The sequence below is a fragment of the Echinops telfairi genome, unplaced genomic scaffold (assembly GCF_000313985.2).
Source record: "Echinops telfairi isolate 266 unplaced genomic scaffold, ASM31398v2 ScPeMD7_7420;HRSCAF=8458, whole genome shotgun sequence".
NCBI lineage: Eukaryota > Metazoa > Chordata > Mammalia > Afrosoricida > Tenrecidae > Echinops > Echinops telfairi.
This window is the reverse complement of record NW_022111320.1, coordinates 2,728,121-2,745,816: the sequence shown is the minus strand read 5'-3', so window position 1 is coordinate 2,745,816 and position 17,696 is coordinate 2,728,121. Positions and strand designations below refer to the sequence as shown.

At 40.6% G+C, this 17,696-nt stretch overlaps 1 protein-coding gene and 1 pseudogene across 1 annotated transcript in view; one reads left to right on the top strand and one right to left on the bottom strand.

Annotated features, from left to right (window-relative positions):
- Positions 1–17,052, top strand: part of VEPH1 (ventricular zone expressed PH domain containing 1) — a 295,014-nt gene extending 277,962 nt beyond the window's left edge. Inside the window, exons 13-14 of the mRNA XM_004704124.3 lie at positions 10,266–10,402; positions 15,708–17,052. Coding sequence (XP_004704181.1) covers positions 10,266–10,402; positions 15,708–15,944 — 374 coding nt within the window. The 3' untranslated portion in view covers positions 15,945–17,052. The remainder of the gene's footprint in view (positions 1–10,265; positions 10,403–15,707) is intronic.
- Positions 12,023–12,614, bottom strand: LOC123522528 (annotated as a pseudogene).
- Positions 17,053–17,696: the final 644 nt, after the last annotated feature.

Genomic DNA, 17,696 nt, shown 5'->3' with positions numbered 1-17,696 from the left:
GGTTTGATCAAGTAGCCAAGAGGAATTACTGAGAGCTAAATGAAGGTCTCAGACAGAGGGGTGCTGGGGCTTCCCATCATTACTGATGCTCGTCCTGTGGTTGTTATTAACCTACACTCACTGCAACCCCATGCACTGCAGAACTAAGTGCTGCACCATCATGCACCATTGTCCTGCACCATCCCTTCAAATGGTTGGGGATCAGGCCAATGTGATCCATCAGGTTCTTCAACTGATTTTCAGATGTAGGTGACCAGGCCTTTCTTCCTAGTCCATCTTGGCCTGGAAGCTCTGCTGAAACCTATTTAGCATTACAGCTCAAGTCTTTACTGACAGAAGTGGCAGCTAAGAATGCAGTGCACTGGCTGGGCATTGAACAAGGTCTCCTACATTGAACTACCAAAGTCCTGGTGTCTGCCTGCATCTGTGTAAATGGTCTCTTTGTCAACCCCTTCAATTACCAGCTTGAGCATACCATATGTTTCGTGTTGGGACAGTGTAAGATACAAAACTTGTTCCCACTTAGGTAAGGTTCATGAAGCTCTACTTGGTGCTGGCTGATTCTTTGCAAGCTCTAGGTCCCTGCTCAATACCTAAGGAAATCAAGGCCCTTTCTAATGGAGCTTTAGAGGAAACACCTTCAAAGAAAGTCCAATATGATCTCCTTGTGACTTGTTTGATACCGAGTCTCTCTCCTGCATCCTGCACCTAGACCAGTGGTTCTCACCCTGTGGGTCGCAACCCCATTGGTGGCCGAACAATCCTTTCGCAGGGGTCTCCCAATTCATAACAGTAGCAAAATTACAGTTATGAAGTAGCAACAAAAATAATTTTATGTGGTGGGGAGGGGGGGTTCCACCACAACATGAGGGACTGTATGAAAGGGTGGAGGCGCTAGCAAGGTTCAGGACCACTGACCTTGACAATCTTGAGTTGGCTCGTCTCCTCAGCCCTGAGTCTACAGCTCTCTCCCAAAGCAGCTGCTGTGTAAATTGGCTTTTGAGTTGACTGTGTAAATTGGCTTTTGAGTTTTCTTTTCGTATGTTTCTCCACATGGGTCCATCTTGCTACCTCAGTCTTTTTCTTCACTCTGCTGAGCATTTCCTTCTGCCTTCTGCACCCCGGTCCCAGCTCTCACATCACTTTCTCTCAAACTACAAGTTTCCCCACTTTTGTGCTCTGTAAAACTTGGCTGTATGACTCCAGTGGAATTTAACAATCTCTAAAGTGAACTATAGATGTACAGCCTCTACACACTGATAAATTTAAGGTTCCTGTGATTCAGGCAAAACACAATGCCTCGCAGTTTACCCAATATATGTGTGGGATGGATGGTTGATAGATGAAGAGATGGTTAATCTTTCTTAGTTTACTTGTGCTGTTGTGAGGCTTTTCAGCCTTAAGTTATCTGCCCTGTGATTTTTTAATTGACATATAATTCACATAAATTTCAATAATTCAATCATATTAAGAAGAGTTGCACAATCACCACCACCATCAATTTTAAAACATTTTCTCCTTTCTTGTAGCCATTGTTGTTAGCTTCCATTTACCCCAATCTCCCCTGCCACATCCCTAGGTAATTATCAATCCAGCTACTGTTTCCATAGTTTTACCTATCCTGGATTTCATTTACAGAAAAACATACAAAATAAATGGAAGGAGGGGAAAAATCCCAACACCAATGACAAAATAAAACAGAAAAGCCTCAATCATCAAGCAAGCAGAAAGTATTAAAAACTGGCACAAATATAAATGCATGAAAAAGGAGAGCCAATAGTAAGGCGTTACATTTTAATGTAACTGCAAGGCTATTTACATCACTACACTATGTTCAGAGGGTAGTCACCAAAAACTTAATCCACGTGGGGACTCCACAAGTGGACTTTGGACTTCCACTGTATCCATCGCCTTCTGCAAACTTGACATTCTGATTTTAAGCTCAAATACTGCTCCCTCCACCAGATTTGAACTTTATTATTTCTATTCCTTGGATCACACAAGCTGGTGTGCTTCCTCCATGTGTACTTGGCACCTCACTTAAATGGCTGCTTGTTTTAAGATAAGTTCAAAAAGCATAAGCTTTTTAAGACCCCAGATGCTATCCTTTCTGATAGCCAGGCTCCAGCTACACCATTGGCTAAATTAATATACTATCAAGACAATTATGTCCTGTCCCATGGGGATGATTTATAATGTTCTCCAAAATAATATTGATGTCTCCAAAATTCACCAAGAACATGTATATATAAACCATAGCTATATGAATGAAACTTGGGCTCACACAATCATATACCTAATCTAAGAACAATTAGTTCATATGATGTCACCCTGCTCAAGGGACAGCACTGGAGACACATGGTGAGAATTGTGCCTGGTCTGAACCCCCACACCACAGCGAAACATGGAGGAAGTACAGCAGAGCAGTAAGGGGAGCAAAGCAACAAAGTTCCCAAGGAATCCCGAAAATAGACTTCAGACTTGGAGGGCAGGGCTTGGCCTCATCAGACTCAATTGGAAAACATTCATAGGGTCACCAAACAGACCTGGAACTATTTCTAAGGTGCCCCCCCTCCCCCTGACCTTTTTTTTCTTCTTCCTCTTTTTTTTCATATCTATCTATATAAGATAGGCAAGATGAACAATCCTGAGGAAAAAACAATGGGACCAATGGTTCCAAGGGGACAGGGGAAGATGGGAGAAAGGTAGTGGAAAGCCAACAAACCCAGGGAGAAGGAAACAACAAGCGAACTAAAATTGATGGCGATGAGGGTGTAGAACACCTGGTGGGGTTTGATCAAGTAGCCAAGAGGAATTACTGAGCTAAATGAAGGTCGAACATGATAGTGAGACAGGAGGAAAGTAAAAGGATATAGATGAAAGAACTAGGAGCCACAAAACATTTACAGAGGTATAAACATAGGCATATACATATGCAAATTTATTAATATATAATTATAGGGATATGGGTCTATGTACATATATTTATATGTTAAGAATAACAGATGCAAGAAAACTTTGTTCTAATAACCTGCCTTTGGTGATGCTCACCTTCCCAACGATCACTGAAGTCAAAATGGGTACATAATCAGATGTGGTGAAGAAAGCTGATGGTGCCCAGGTATTAGAAGATATAGCATCTGGGGTCTTAAAGGCTTGAAGTTAAACAAGCAGCCATCTAGCAGAGAAGCAACAAAGCCAACATGGAAGAAGCACACCAGCCTGTGTGATCATAAGGTATCTAAGGGATCGGGTATCAGGCATCAGAAGACCCAAAACAAACCATCATATGGATACGAATGAGGGGGTTCAGAGTGGAGACCCAAAGCCCATCTGTAGACAAGTGGACATCCCCTCACAGAAGGGTCCCTCAAAAGGGATGAGACACCCAAGGTGCAGTATACTACCCATGAAACATACAACATTCCTCTAGTTCTTTAATACTCCCCCACGCCCCACTAACATGACCCCAGTTCTGCCTTACAAATCCAGCCAGACCAGAGCATGTGTACTGGTACATTATAAGAGCTCTCAACACACAGAACCCAGGACAGATAAACCCCTCAGGAACAATAATGGGAGTAGTGATACCATGAGGGTACAGGGAAGTTGAGGGAGAAGGGGTAGAAAGGGGGAATCAATCACAATGATCCATGTATAACCCCCCCGTTATACATAGGGGGATGAACAACAGAAACATGGGTGAAGGAAGAAAGCGGATGTATAAGATATGAAAATATTAATAATTTTTAATTAATCAAGTGATCACAAGGATGGGAGGGTTGGGAAGGGAGGAAAAAGAAGAGCTGATACCAAGAGCTCAAGTAGAAAGAAAATGTTTAGAAAATGATGATGGCAACATATGTACAACTGTACTTGATACAATTGATGTGTGGAGTGTTATGAACTCTAGGTGCCCCCAATAAAAATGATTTATTAAATTTAAAAAAAACAGCCTCATGGAGGGGTCACTGAAGATATGGGTGCTATAGCACAGTGAGGTGAAGAACCCAGAGGGTGCCTGGCTATCAGAAAGAATAGTGTCTTTCCTGGTATTACATCACTCTGTTCCTCAGCTTCATGCTAAGTATGATTAACCCACTAACCAACTGTCATAAGCTAGATTCCAAATAATAATAATAAAGTTGATTCCTGTTCATAGTGATATTAACAAAGTGTAGAAGTGCTCCCTGGAGTTTTGGAGGTTGTACATCTTTACAGAAGTAGGCAGCCTCATCTCTCTCTGACTCAGAGCAGCTGGTGACTCAAAGTGCTGACTTTGCAGTTCGCAGCCCAATATGTAACCCACTACATCACCAGGGCTTAGCACCTTCAAAAGAATTTTTTTAACATAAATATACTTTAATTCTTAGAGCACAAAAATAATACAATGAATGTATAAATAGTCCTTTTAGCATTCTCAAAAACTTTCGAGTGCATAATCATGGTGACAGTTTGAGATCCAATTGCACTAGAAAATTTAGCTCATGTGCCAGGGCTTTGATCTTTAAAGAAAGGAGCAGACCCCAGTTGGTAAAGAAGGCCTTAGCCTAATTGTGGACTTTGAATGAAATAATGTGTCAATTGGCAGGAGAGAAAGTATGTATGTGTTACACGCAGACTAGATTTTTTTAGATTCACAGTCATGCCCCCCTAGCTCCCTCCATGTGTTATTTTTCAAATGGAATGTAAGGATCCTTAGGGGAAAAAATTAATTTCCTCTTTTGGACTTGAAGAGTCTGTGTTGTTCCATGAGAACAACTTGCTCACAAGATGTGCAAAGGGCAATAGAGTCACTAAACTGACACATATTGGTGAACTAGACATAATTATGGAAAATGGGGCATAACAGCTGAGGTAAAATTATATCTTCCTTTTAAAACTATTTTTAAATGAATCCTACAGCTAAAGTAGTCTGGCTTTTAGTGAATCCTCTGAAACTGAATCTAATGCCTAATTTTGAGGCCTAAAACACAGACTATAAAGTCATGCTAAAACCTCTTTCCCAAAATCATTTTCATGGCTTGTCTCTCTGAGTTAATTATGACTGGACTGTAGTAAAATTTATTAGCTTAGTGTCATTTCTCCGAAGTCTTCACCCTTGCGTTCTCTGGGAAATGTCTTTGAATTTAGCTCCATTCTCTCATCACGATTATTCTGGGCATGTGGGTATGCCATCCTATCCACAGCATGTCACCAAAGTTTTCTTCAATTATTTTTTAATTATATATTGTGAAATATTTCTTTCCTTTTAAAAAAAAATTTAATTGGGGGCTCGTACAACTCTTATCATAATCCATACATCCATCCATTGTGTCAAGCACATTTGTATATTTGTTGCCATCATCATTCGCAAAACATTTGCTTTCTACTTGAGCCCTTGGTATCAGCTCCTCATTTTTTCCCCTTCTTCAATTATTTTACCAAGTCTTTCTCGCAGACTTCCCAACTTATGCCCTTCCAATTAAGCATTTTGGTCTGCCTTGAAGAGAAATCTATGCAACTAATTTCCATATCAAATCCAGAATAATCCATGTCCTGTAAAATTACCTAAATTGAGAATGATTGCAAAGGATCTTAGCTATTCTGATTCTTTTCAAATGCTTTGGGGGTCGATGTGGAAGTGCGAGGCCAGTAAAACATGCCATCACTAAAGGGTGTTGCACTAAATCACCTTCCATTTAAACCATGTCGACAACAGTCAATATGATGACAGGCTGCCAAGTAAAGTCTAACAAACGTAGGGTTTACTACGTGCCTAAAGTGCTCAAGTATAATTCTTGATTTTCATGATTTACCTCTCAACATTCCTATTAAACAAGAAGTAATTATTATTACTTTCCTTTTTTACTGAATCGACAACTAGAAAAGAATCTAAAACCCAAATTTTCTAGATTCTTATTCAAAACTTTAAAATTAGAATGGCATTCCTCCCCCCGCCCCTAATTCAAAAGCTTGGAAAATTCGTGTTTTAGAAAATTTTTAAATCTAGTTTTTGACCTGGGTTTTTTTTGTTACTCTCTGTTTGCCTCTTTTCTCCTCTTGGATTGCTACTGGAAGAAAGGCTGATGATCTAATTCCAGAAATCAGTTCATTAAAATCCCATGGAGTTGAACAGTTCTTTTCGGATCAGATTATGGGAAGGCACAGGACAAAGGAATGTCTCATTCCACTGTGCATGGGATCCCCATGAGGTGGAAGCCTGCTTGATGGCAGATGACAATTGCAAGTCTGTACCTCAGAGATAAGGGAACAAGAAATCTAAAATTGATGGAGAAGAGGGTGTATAATTCCAGGTGGGGCTTGATCAAGAGCAATGTATCCGAGAGGAAATACTTAGAGGCATAGGAGGAAGGTGAAAGGAAATAGAGGAAAGAAATAGGAGGCAAAGGCTATTTACAGAGGTATGTATATATGTAAATATATTAATTTATAATGAAAAGGATAGAGGCCAATGTACATACATGTATATAAGTATCAAGGTAGCAGACAGACTTTGGGCCTCTACTCAAGACTTCCCTTAACACAAGAACACATTTTTATCTGGTGATCTGGCACTCCTTGATACTCACCTTCCCGACACAATTGCTGAAGACAAAATGGGTGCATGAGCAAATGTGGTGAAGAGAGAGGATGGTGCCCGGCTATAGGGACTGATAAAGATATAGGAACTGGAGTCTTAAAGGCTTGAAGTCAAACATGTGGCCATCCAGCAGGGAAGCAAATAAGCCCACATGGAAGAAGCACACCAGCCTATATGATCATGACTTGTCGACGGGATCAAGCACCAGGTATCAAAAGATCCAAAACAAATAACTATATTGATGCAAAACTGGGGAGGTCGAGTGGAGACCCAAAGCACATCTGTAGATAATTGGATATCCCCCCAAAGAGTGGTATAAGGAAGGGATGATTCAACAAAGGTGTAGTATAGCACCTACGAATCATACATCATTCCTCTAGTTCCTGAATACCCCACACACACACACTACCATGACCCAATTCTAACTTACAAATCTGGCTAGGCCGGAGAACACACATTGGTACAGATAAGAGCTCTTAACACGTGGACTTGAGGAAAGATAAACCCCTGGGAACAGTAATGGGAGTATCGATATCATGAGGGTAAAGGGAGGGTCAGGGAGTGGGAAGGGTGAGAAAGGGGGAACCCATCACAAGATTGGATAAATAGCCCTCCCCTCACCACCACCCCCCCTCGAAGGGGATGAATAACAGAAATGTGGGTGAAGAGAGACAATGGACAGTGTAAGATATGAAATAACAATATATAATTAATAAGGATACATGAGGGTATGAAGGTGGGGAGGGAGGGCAAAAATAAAGGAGCTTAAACCAAGGGTTCAAGTATAAAATGTTTTGGAAATGATGATGGCAATATATGTACAAATATGCTTGATACAACTGATGTATGGAATGTTATCACAGCAGTAAGAGCCCCCAATAAAATGACTTTTTAAAAAAAGAATGAAGAAATAAGGTACAGTGATAAATTATAAAAATTATTACTGATTATTACTTAAAATTAAAGAAATTTAAATAAAATAGACTGTTGGGTGTGTTTTTTTTTAAGATAAAGGAGGCATGTGCCTTAAACTAACTGGAAAAAGTTAATCTCTTTGTTGAAGAGGCTATTTCTAGAAACTTAATAGTTAAAGTATATTCTTACCTATTTTTAGTCATGGTTTGCTTTACCTTTTTATTGTATGGCTCCCATCAACATTCACGTTCACCCCACATAGATGTCCCTTGACCACAGAGAAGATTCAGTTAAACGTGGTTGAACATCATTGAGTCACTGCTGACTCTTCCAGCCCCACGTACCACAGAGCAAAACACTGCCTGGTGCTGCACCACCCTCACAACTGTGATGTTTGAAGCCGTCGTTGAAACCATCCTCTTTTCAAAGAGCCTTCTTCTTGTCAATGGCCCGCTGCTTTACTAAGCACAATGCCCTTTTCTAGGGACCGATCCCTCCGACAACATGTCCAAAGCCTGTGACATTGAGTCTCCATTCTAAGGAGCCTTCTGGATGTACTTCCTCCAAGACAGATTGTTTGGTTGTTGTTCTTCTGGCAGTTTTTGATACTTTCCCTATTCTTTGCCATCCCTATAATTCGAGTAGTCCACTCACTGCTGTTCCTCCTTGTTCATCGTCTAGTTTTCCTGGGCTTATGAGGCAATTGAAAATAGGATGACCTGGGTCAGGCATACCTTAGTCCTCAAAGGAACATCTTGCTCTTTAGCACTCACTCTAAAGAGACCTTCTGCAGACTGACTGAGAAAACCTCGACAGACTCATAACAAAAGAGGAAATAGATTAGGTTTTCTAGAAACAGCCAACCAAAAAAAAGTTCACATACCGTTGGCTTCACCAGGGGATTCGACCAAGTCTTCAGAGGAGAGCTGTCCAATTGTACACAGACTATTCCAGAATATAGAAAAGGACCGAGAATTCATAGACTTATTTTATGAAGTGAGCACAACCCTGCTGCCAAAACCAGGCAAAGAGAGAAAACTACAGACCGATATCCCTTGTGAACACAGACAAAAAATTCTCACAAATCATGACCAAGCGAATCCAGCAATATATATATTTTAAAATACAGACCATGATCAAGTGGGATTCATGCATAAGGATGGTTCAACATTAGAAAAATAATCAATGTAATCCGCCACATTAACAAAACAAAAAATAAGAACCACACGATCCTATCAATAGATGCAGAAAAGGCATTTGATAATCTCCAACAGCCATTCCTGCTAAAAAAAAAACACTCAACAAAATATGAATAGGAGGGATATTTCCCAACACAAAAGTCACCTATGGAAACGAATAGCCGACATCTTGCTCATCGGGCAAATGAAAGCATCCCCCTGTGAACGGGAACCAGACCAGGATGTCCCTATCGCCATTCTTCCTCAACAATGGGCTCGATGCCTTAGCAGAACTATTAGACAACAACAACCACAAAGAAAAATCAAAGGAATCCAAATCAGCAAAGAAGAACTGAAACTGTCACGATATGCTGATGATATGATTTTATACGTAGCCACTACAGTATGACAAACTGATAGACAAGCTACGGTCCAAGGTAGCTGGTCCAACACACAGCAGTCGCTCCATGGAAGAATGTTGAGGCTGTCTATTCCATAAAGGTTTAGTCTTGAAACCCCTAAGAAGCAGTTCTACTTGATTCCATAGAGTCAGCGTTTACTCAATGTTAGTGGTATGGTTTGGGGTTTTGATGTCCGAAGACCTGACACTCAAGGAGCCCCCAATACAATGGGAAAGACATTAATCAGGTAAGTATCAATCACTGTCTAAAAGGGTGATGTAGGATGGCAGCATATAAAAGTGGGTGCCACTCCGGTCTGGAGCTGGGAGAAAGTGTGGTGAAAGGAGCAAAATTTGAGCTGAGACATGAAGAGGATTAGTTGTTGACAGAGCGAGCATGGGACTATAGAGCGTCACAGAGAGGGAAAGTAAGCTGACCCTGGCACCTTAGTGTTATGACTTGACAGAAGTGAGCTATGTCGTGTACTACCATGGATTTTGCTCGCAAATAGCTCAATGTATTTGGTCTGTGGTATATACTTAGGTGGGAGTTGACTTAAGTTTTACTTAGGTGCGAGTTTACATTTCAGATCACATAGTTGGGATTCAACAGTTTAAACCACCAGTCAACTCCCCCAATACCCTCCCCCTCCCATTTCCTTGATTTCTCTTCTACCCCTCCTGTGGTCTATAATAATTGTTAAACCTACATGTCTAAGTGTTTCATGTGTCATAAAGCAAGGAAATTCAATTTTGATTTGCCTAGTTTCTGGCAACATCAATATGAGGAGATGATATCTATGGCACATTAGATATTTTGTGCCAAAATAGCTCTTACTCAATTTGGGCATTTCAATCAAATGAATATAATGTCATAAAAACAAAGGTGTTAAAACCCACAGAAAGCTGGGTATTAAATGTCCTTTAATAACTGCTAACCAGATGCTCATTCTGTGAACGATATTCCTTTTGAAAATCTTGAGGAAAGTTTCCCACACTTTTGCCTTGTGATATCTGAATTGTGCATTCTTTTAGGGACCAAAGAAAAAGGATTAGACAAATTTATAATTTATCGGCCTCCTTCTATACTCACTCAATTCTTGTTCACTTTATAATTCTGACTTTTGATCATTTACCAAATACATAGTGGAAAATAAATGACATGATAATTCTGGGTTACCTTCAACAGTTGTAAACCAAGACGGCCAGCCTCTCATAGAAGGAAAACTGAAAGAGAAGCAAGTCAAGTGGAAGTTCATCAAAAGATGGAAAACCCGCTACTTCACCCTGGCTGGAAATCAGCTCCAGTTTCAAAAAGGAAAGTCTGTAAGTTCCTCCTTGACTTTAAGTTTCCTAAGTCAAGTTCTTAGGATCTGAAGTCTAGAGACTTATCATGTTCCAGATTCTGACACATACACCGCTTCCTGGTGGTGGTGTGGGTTAGGCAGCAGGCTGCTAACAGAAAAGCTGGTGGTTCAAATCCACTAGCCACTCTCAGGGAGAAAGCTGAGGCTGCCTATTCCAATACAGGTTTATAGTCTCAGAAGCCCTCTATAAGGTTACTATGAGAAATCAAATGACACTGTAAGATTGAAAAATGAAGACTTATTTAGTGCTAATCACATGCCATAGCAGCTTGCCTAAAACAATCCTCAGAATAATCCTACGGTGTTCATTCTGCCATTGTTTCTTTCCTTTTTTTGGTGGTGGTGAGAAGAAGATGATTTCTTACCCAATAGAAGGGGCCCTCTTATGTTGAGCTATATGTTTTTGTGATTTTTTCTCAACGGTTTTATTGGCACATAATTTACATATCATAGACCAGGAAAGTGAAGTTCAAAAATGTTAACTGACTGGTCCGAGGTGTGAGCCCACAAGGAAAGGAAGGGTGGGATTACAGTTAGGCTCGGACAGGCTGTCAGCAAAGATAAGCTTATAAATCATACCCTGTGCTACTTCCCACGCTCCCTTAACACACTCGGCTGGTGGCAAACTAGACCTTGTCTGAATTAATTAGCAAAGGAATGAAAGTGTTAGATGCTTAAAGTGTACAAGTTCCTATGAGCATTTACACTATATCCTTGGTGTCTTCATTATAACACTTATTTGAGTTTTTTACTCAAGTTTAATGTATCTGTATTTTGACAAATGTCAACCAGTTCTCTTTTAATTAATAAAACTGAATTTTAAAAAAAGAACATTTTGATGACATTTGCTCTGAACTCATGCAACTTTCTTCATCTGTGTGTCAAATGACACAGAGATGGATTTTTTTTTTTTGTAGACAAAGAAGTTTTTGAAAGGGAAGTATAAGGGCATATTTAATTTAGCCAGTTATTGGAGGCTTTAAAAAAAGAAGAACTTTTCTATAGCGTAAGTTTGCATTGAAGCATTTTCTTAATGATAAAAGCTGTTTAATATTTGAAAGAAAAATTCAAATTCATAATTAAATTTCAAAAAAGTGCTAAAAATGTTATTTGTGAATTTTTAATATTTACAGTGTCCTTTATACAAAATTCTCTATGTAAAAATAAAAATACAGACACAAGCCTCTTCAATTGTCTATTATCAGTAATCCTCACAGGTGAGTTCACCATTTAAAAGGAAGACTTCACACAACCTGTCACAGAGACTGTTCTACCAAGAAAGGATTTCTATTTCAAAGATCATCACTCTCTCTCTCAAAATTGTTAATCATCTGGAAAACTTTATATCCCAGCTAGCAAATCACCTGGAACTCAATGAAGGTAGTCCTCATTAAGAAGACTGACCACTGACCTAATGCCTAGTGGCATTGTTTATTTCTTTTGCTGATTTTACCCTTAAATATGCCAATACAGGTTAGAACAGAAAGAACCCCCACCCCTCTGTGACTAGTCGCTGTGAAAAGTCTGCGTAAGGCAATTGACTTGAAGGCTCAATACTATTGTCAGATGACACTAGTAAGATGCTTCGCCTCATCCGCCAGAGGATGGACCTCTTCGCCCAGGTGTCCAGGAGCATGTGCCACCTCCTTCCCCAGACAGAGGGTTGGAACCACCTCGGCGCAATGGCTTTCTCTCAGGCGTACGTTTGGGGGGAACTGATGATGTGGAAGGCGCAGAGCTGTCTTCTTCCTGAGGCCTTTTGACATTTCCTTTGTAGCTTTTTCCTTCTGGCATGCTGTCCCCCTTGACAGTCTTCAGTCTCCTTTTCTCTTCTTCCAGCTCTCTCAGTTCTTCTTTATGCTTTTCAGCTTGAGCATTTAATTCTTCTTGCATTTTTCAACGAGCAGCTGCTAAAGCTTCTTGTCATTTAACAATCACAGCAGGTTCCACAGCAGTTGTTTCTTGGTCCAGCTGCCTCTGCCTCAAAGCCCTAAGTCGGGCAGAGAGCTTCTGAGTGACCACAGGAAAAGGACACAGCTGAAGATGATGTACCAGCCATAGGCGACCAGCAGGGAACCCACTGTGACATGCAAGAAGCGCAACCCCTCCGTTTCCAGAGATGCTCGGGTCCCTCTCCACGCTTGTCCTCTCCGCAGCTCACACTGAAGCATTTTTAAGTGTTCTCACTGACCTATCAATTTTCCTGTTTGTATTAAAGACATCAGAAATAGATGTAAAGATGGAAGATTTCTCAGAGCTCTTGGGCCAAAGCAAAGTTATTTTATACAAACTTATTTCCTAAAGTCAAGTAATGACCTTTATGCTTCTTGACTCAAATCTTGATTTTTTTTAAAGTATGAAGTGTAAGCTATTTTTTAATTGATGAACTTGGTTGACATTTTTATCATAAAATTATGGTTTGAAATGTCAGAAATCTGACAGAGCATGTGGCTCAACTACTGACAAACAGTAAAATATAACATGAGGGCCCCAGCAAAATGCCTCTACACCCCGGGGTGCAGTAACCAGGCTGTGGTCAGCAGTTCTGCTGACGCATTAGCCACCTCATAAAAGGGCCATTCTTGTAAATGAGCACAATGGACATTTTTTACATGAAACAAAAATACACCATGGATGTGGAGACAATTCTGGCTCAAAATGACCGTGCGTGTCAGAGGGTGTCCTGGGCTCCGCAGGGCTTTCCCTGGCAGACTTTACAGAAGTTACAGCCAAGTCTGTCTTCCGGGTATGTCCGTGTGGACTCAAATCACCAACCTTTCAGTCAGGGTACAAGTACGTTAACCATTTCACCACCAAGGACTCCTTTTATGAGACCTGAGGCTGAAAACCATACGCGTATGTGTCGCGTAATGCCCACAATTCATTCTGCGAAATTGGACATTATGTGACTTGGATGTTATGGGCACCCGTGTCGGCTGGGTAGAGGGTTGCTGGGCACAGCCCCCCAGGGGCTGCTGTGCAGCAAGCGGCAAGGAAGCTCCCACTTAATTGTGTGCTGGGCCAGGTGTCACCAAGCTGTCACTGCCTTCTCTGTCAAACAAAGAAAGCCAACTCACCCATGGGAACTTGTTCAGTGAAGATCAGTGCAGTCAAGGATGCCAAGGGTTCCTGAGCTGAAGGCGTGGGGGGGTGGGGACCCAGTACCCATACCTTTCCATCAGTGTCCTGCAAGTGAAATGTGGGGCCTAGATCTACCAAGTTTCAGGACCAAGAAGCACCAGTGTTCCCAACAGCCAAGCAGAAATGAGACTCTGCCCTCAAGGTGAGGGGCTGGCGATCTTAGATCCCGGTGTCCTCTCCCCTGACAGGCAGCTGCACCCCCAGACATGCCCCAACGATACCTGAAGGGGGGTCGTTTAGTGTTGTGTGGGTTTGCCACTGACCCCAGCAGTGGTTGTCCTTGTGGTTTGGCTTGCCCTTCTGATCTTCATCTCCCCGGCCCACTAGGCAGGGATGCCCTTTGACTGTCCTGCCATTCCGGTCTCACCCGCTTTCGTTGTCCCTCGTGAGATGCAGTTGGTAATTTAAAAAAGAATTTCCCCAAATATCAATTTCTATATTATAAGCTAAGTCAAAAATTGCATTTTTATTACCATTAGTAACTTACCATAACCCACATTAGACTAACAAAACATTGTTCAGTCCAGATGTCCTGATATTTTATCACAGGTGTCCCCCTAGAAGAATTTTGAAAAGGTTATCTGTGTAATACATTTATCTGTGTAATACATTTGTAATACAAATTTAAATAATTAAACAGATTATCATTTCTCTTAAATTGTAAGTACTGACATTTTGAAATGAAAAGATCATTTGTCTCCTTTAAATAATCATTGAAATAAAATACTTAATAGGAATTTGATATCAAAGCACATCCATTTTTTAAAAAATACACAAAATAACTCCTATCTAATCAAAATTGTTCGATTGCTTCTTTTTTCCCTTAAAGTTCTATTTTCATTCCATTTCTTCTGCTACATTTTATCTTGATCGTGTTACCATTTTTCACTGCAAGAAACATTTAATTATTTTAATTTCTTATGACCCTAAGTCTCTAAAATGAATCTGTGTAATACATAAGTTTTTCTCAACTTACTTTTTAAATATTCAGGTGTCATTTGTGAAAATCCATAATGTAAAGTATAATGAATAATACATAGTAAAAGGTGAACTTTTAGTGGAGATGCATCTCTTAATGACATGAACTGGGAGTGACGGGTGTGCTTTCGTGGATGTCCCATACCTGGTGCAAGGATGCTCCTTGGTTGAAGGACACCACTTCCTAAACTTTCCTCGTTGGTTGTGGGCTCCTGAGATTTTTGGCAAGTTGAACAATGTGCCGTAGGAAATTTGGAATGGGTCAGATGAATGCTTCTCTATTGTGATACAGGGGTGATTCTAAAATGGGGATGAGATGGAAAAGAAGTGGCAAGTTGCTCGACCATGTGGACATTCTCCAGTGGATCAAACATCCTTATGAAAGTTACAGACCTAGAATTGCCTTTTCTGAGCTCTTAAACAGGGGTGATGGAAGCAGAAAGATAGTAATGGGCTTACTGATGACTTGGGGACATAGAGGGAGAGGGAGGGTGAACCAGACAATCAACATCCATGTGTAAAAGAAGCAGGGTAAGAGCCACCATGGTGATTGTGACAACGATTACACAGTCCTTCTTGAGAGGCTTGGCCCCCTGGATTGTATGATGTGTTCACCCCAGATCAATTTTTTTTAAATCTCTGCTTTAATGAAGAGAGAAGGTAGGATAATTGCAAAGTCCTTTAGGTCCATGTTTGTAGGCAGATCACACTCTGAAGCGCCAGAAAGTTTCAGAATCCATTTGATCCACTGGAACGATGGAACCTGTTCAGTCGATTAAGGGTGGAGCGAACCCTTTGCAGAGGTTACCTAAAGAAGAGCAATCTCAGACTCCCAAGTTCTCTCAACGCCGGAACAAGTTGTGCTCCGAACTGTGCTGCTGGACTTTGCTCTATTGATTTAGGATTGCTATCAATAGAGGCTGACATAAAACCAAAGAAAATTGGATTATGCATTTCCCCCCAATCCCACAGTGTAATGTTTATTTATAAATTGAATTTATGGTGCTCACTTATAGTGTGCCAGTTGGTCACCCCTTCGGTTCTAATGACTTTTTGCAAAGCCAAAGAATTGTGGTTGGCTTATAAAATGCTTAGTGGCCAGAGATCTTGGCTACACTCATGCTCTCTCCCCCTGTGCATTTCAGAAAGATGACCCTGATGACTGGCCAATAGAACTCAGCAAAGTACAGAGTGTGAAAGTTGTGACCAAGAAGCGCAGGGACCGCTCTCTCCCTCGGGCCTTCGAGATCTTCACGGACAATAAAACCTATGTTTTCAAGGCCAAGGATGAGAAGAACGCAGAAGAATGGCTGCAGTGCATCAACGTGGCAGTTGCACAAGCAAAAGAGAGGGAAAACAGCGAGGTGACCACCTATCTGTAGCACTCCTCAGTCGTATGAGCACTGATTGTGTACAACACGCACTACGTTTTCATGGCAAATGCCAGTATACGCACTAAAGCAGCCTCCACCTCTAAATAGCTGAGAAGCAGTGTCCGTGAGAAGCAAATTGAAGAACTTAACAGCTTTTGCATTCATTGTGAAAAATATAAGGGCTTTCCAGAACCCACCCTGTTCCCGTGTGGGACCAGAAAGGGACTGTTATTGATAGGAGAACATCTGTGTATATATCATTGTAAAAATATAAGAATAAGAAGACAATTTTAAATGATAGCTAGACCACCTCCCTGAGGAAGTACCAGGCACCTTGATTACAATGTGGTGTCACTGTTAGGTAAACATTGGTCTGCTGGCTGCAAGGTCAGTGATTCAAACTCACTAGCAGTTCTGAGGTAGGAAGATGAGGCCATCCATGCTGATAAATACTTATATACTCAGAATATTATCTAGGGGCCCTAGGAGAGAGAATTGACTGGCTGGGGGGGGTGGTGACTAATTTTGGCTAATTTTAATACAACAGTCTAAATCTTGAAAGTATTTTCTATTTTATTTTTAAATAACGATCCTTGGAAAAAACTAAGTACCTTACCTGTAAATATATACGTATACTCTCCTAATATAAATCAAGTTAACACATGGCAAAGTAGTTAAGCCAGTTTGTGATTCAGAACAGTTTCTGTGATGATTCTTTTTAGAGTTATATAATGTGATCCAATGCTTACAGACTTGGGTATAGCTCCTGCTCAGGGCAGTAGGTGTGAGATAGCACAAGCATAAAATAACACTGTCCACCTTCAAAATTTGTGCCATTTGAATTAAACTTTAAGATTTTAAACTTTCTTCCTTTGTAGTCAACCTTTTAAAGGCCCAAACTATAAACTTATTGGTGTGTGTCATGACGTTTTTATGTTTTAGAAGATGTGGTCAGCCGAATTCTGAGCTCCAATGGCACCTGCCCTTCTACATTCCCCCCTCCTGGAGTGTGGGAAGAGCCTAACCTACTTCTAAGCAACAGGCTATGGCAACGGTGATGAAAAGCCTCCCCCATAAAGATGTTACTGTCTATAGGAAAGGAAAAGATTTTTTGCACACTAAGGCCCCTCATCAGTTGACTTTGAGCTCATAGAGAAGCCAGGTATCTTCTCTCTTGACTTTAATGAACAAACTGTCAGGGACATGAATTCTCACAACTGTGTGAGATTTGAAGAGGATCCTCAGGTGAAGCCCTGGGAAGAGGATTCGTAGCCTCAGTCAACACCTTGATTTTAGCCTGTGAGACTGAGCAGCTCAGCTAAACTGAGATTCAACTCCTAACATATGGAAACTGTGAGATAATAAATGCTTTGAGCTGTTAAGTTTGTATCACAATAGAAAACTAATTTTTAAAAAACTTGGGATACATAGAGAGGATGCATTTTTCCTTGAAATTTGTTCACTGTATAGTCTAATATAGAAACCTGGAGGAAAAATTAGGTCATAAATTTTTCAGTACTCTTCATTTTATTCCTGAATATACCACTAACTCACTAAAATAGGAGATATAAAAGAGAAGTACAATTTGAAGGAAATTCGATTCAATTTTATCATGTAAAAATGTGTAGTCCTGTGAATCAGACAAGTTATTACAAGCTACAAATAGAGTTCTAAATGTAAAAGTTTGGTTGTATTGGGAGTGTAAGTAATCACCGGAGATGTGGGGTTAGGGTGAGTGACACAGGGAGAGTGAGAAGACAA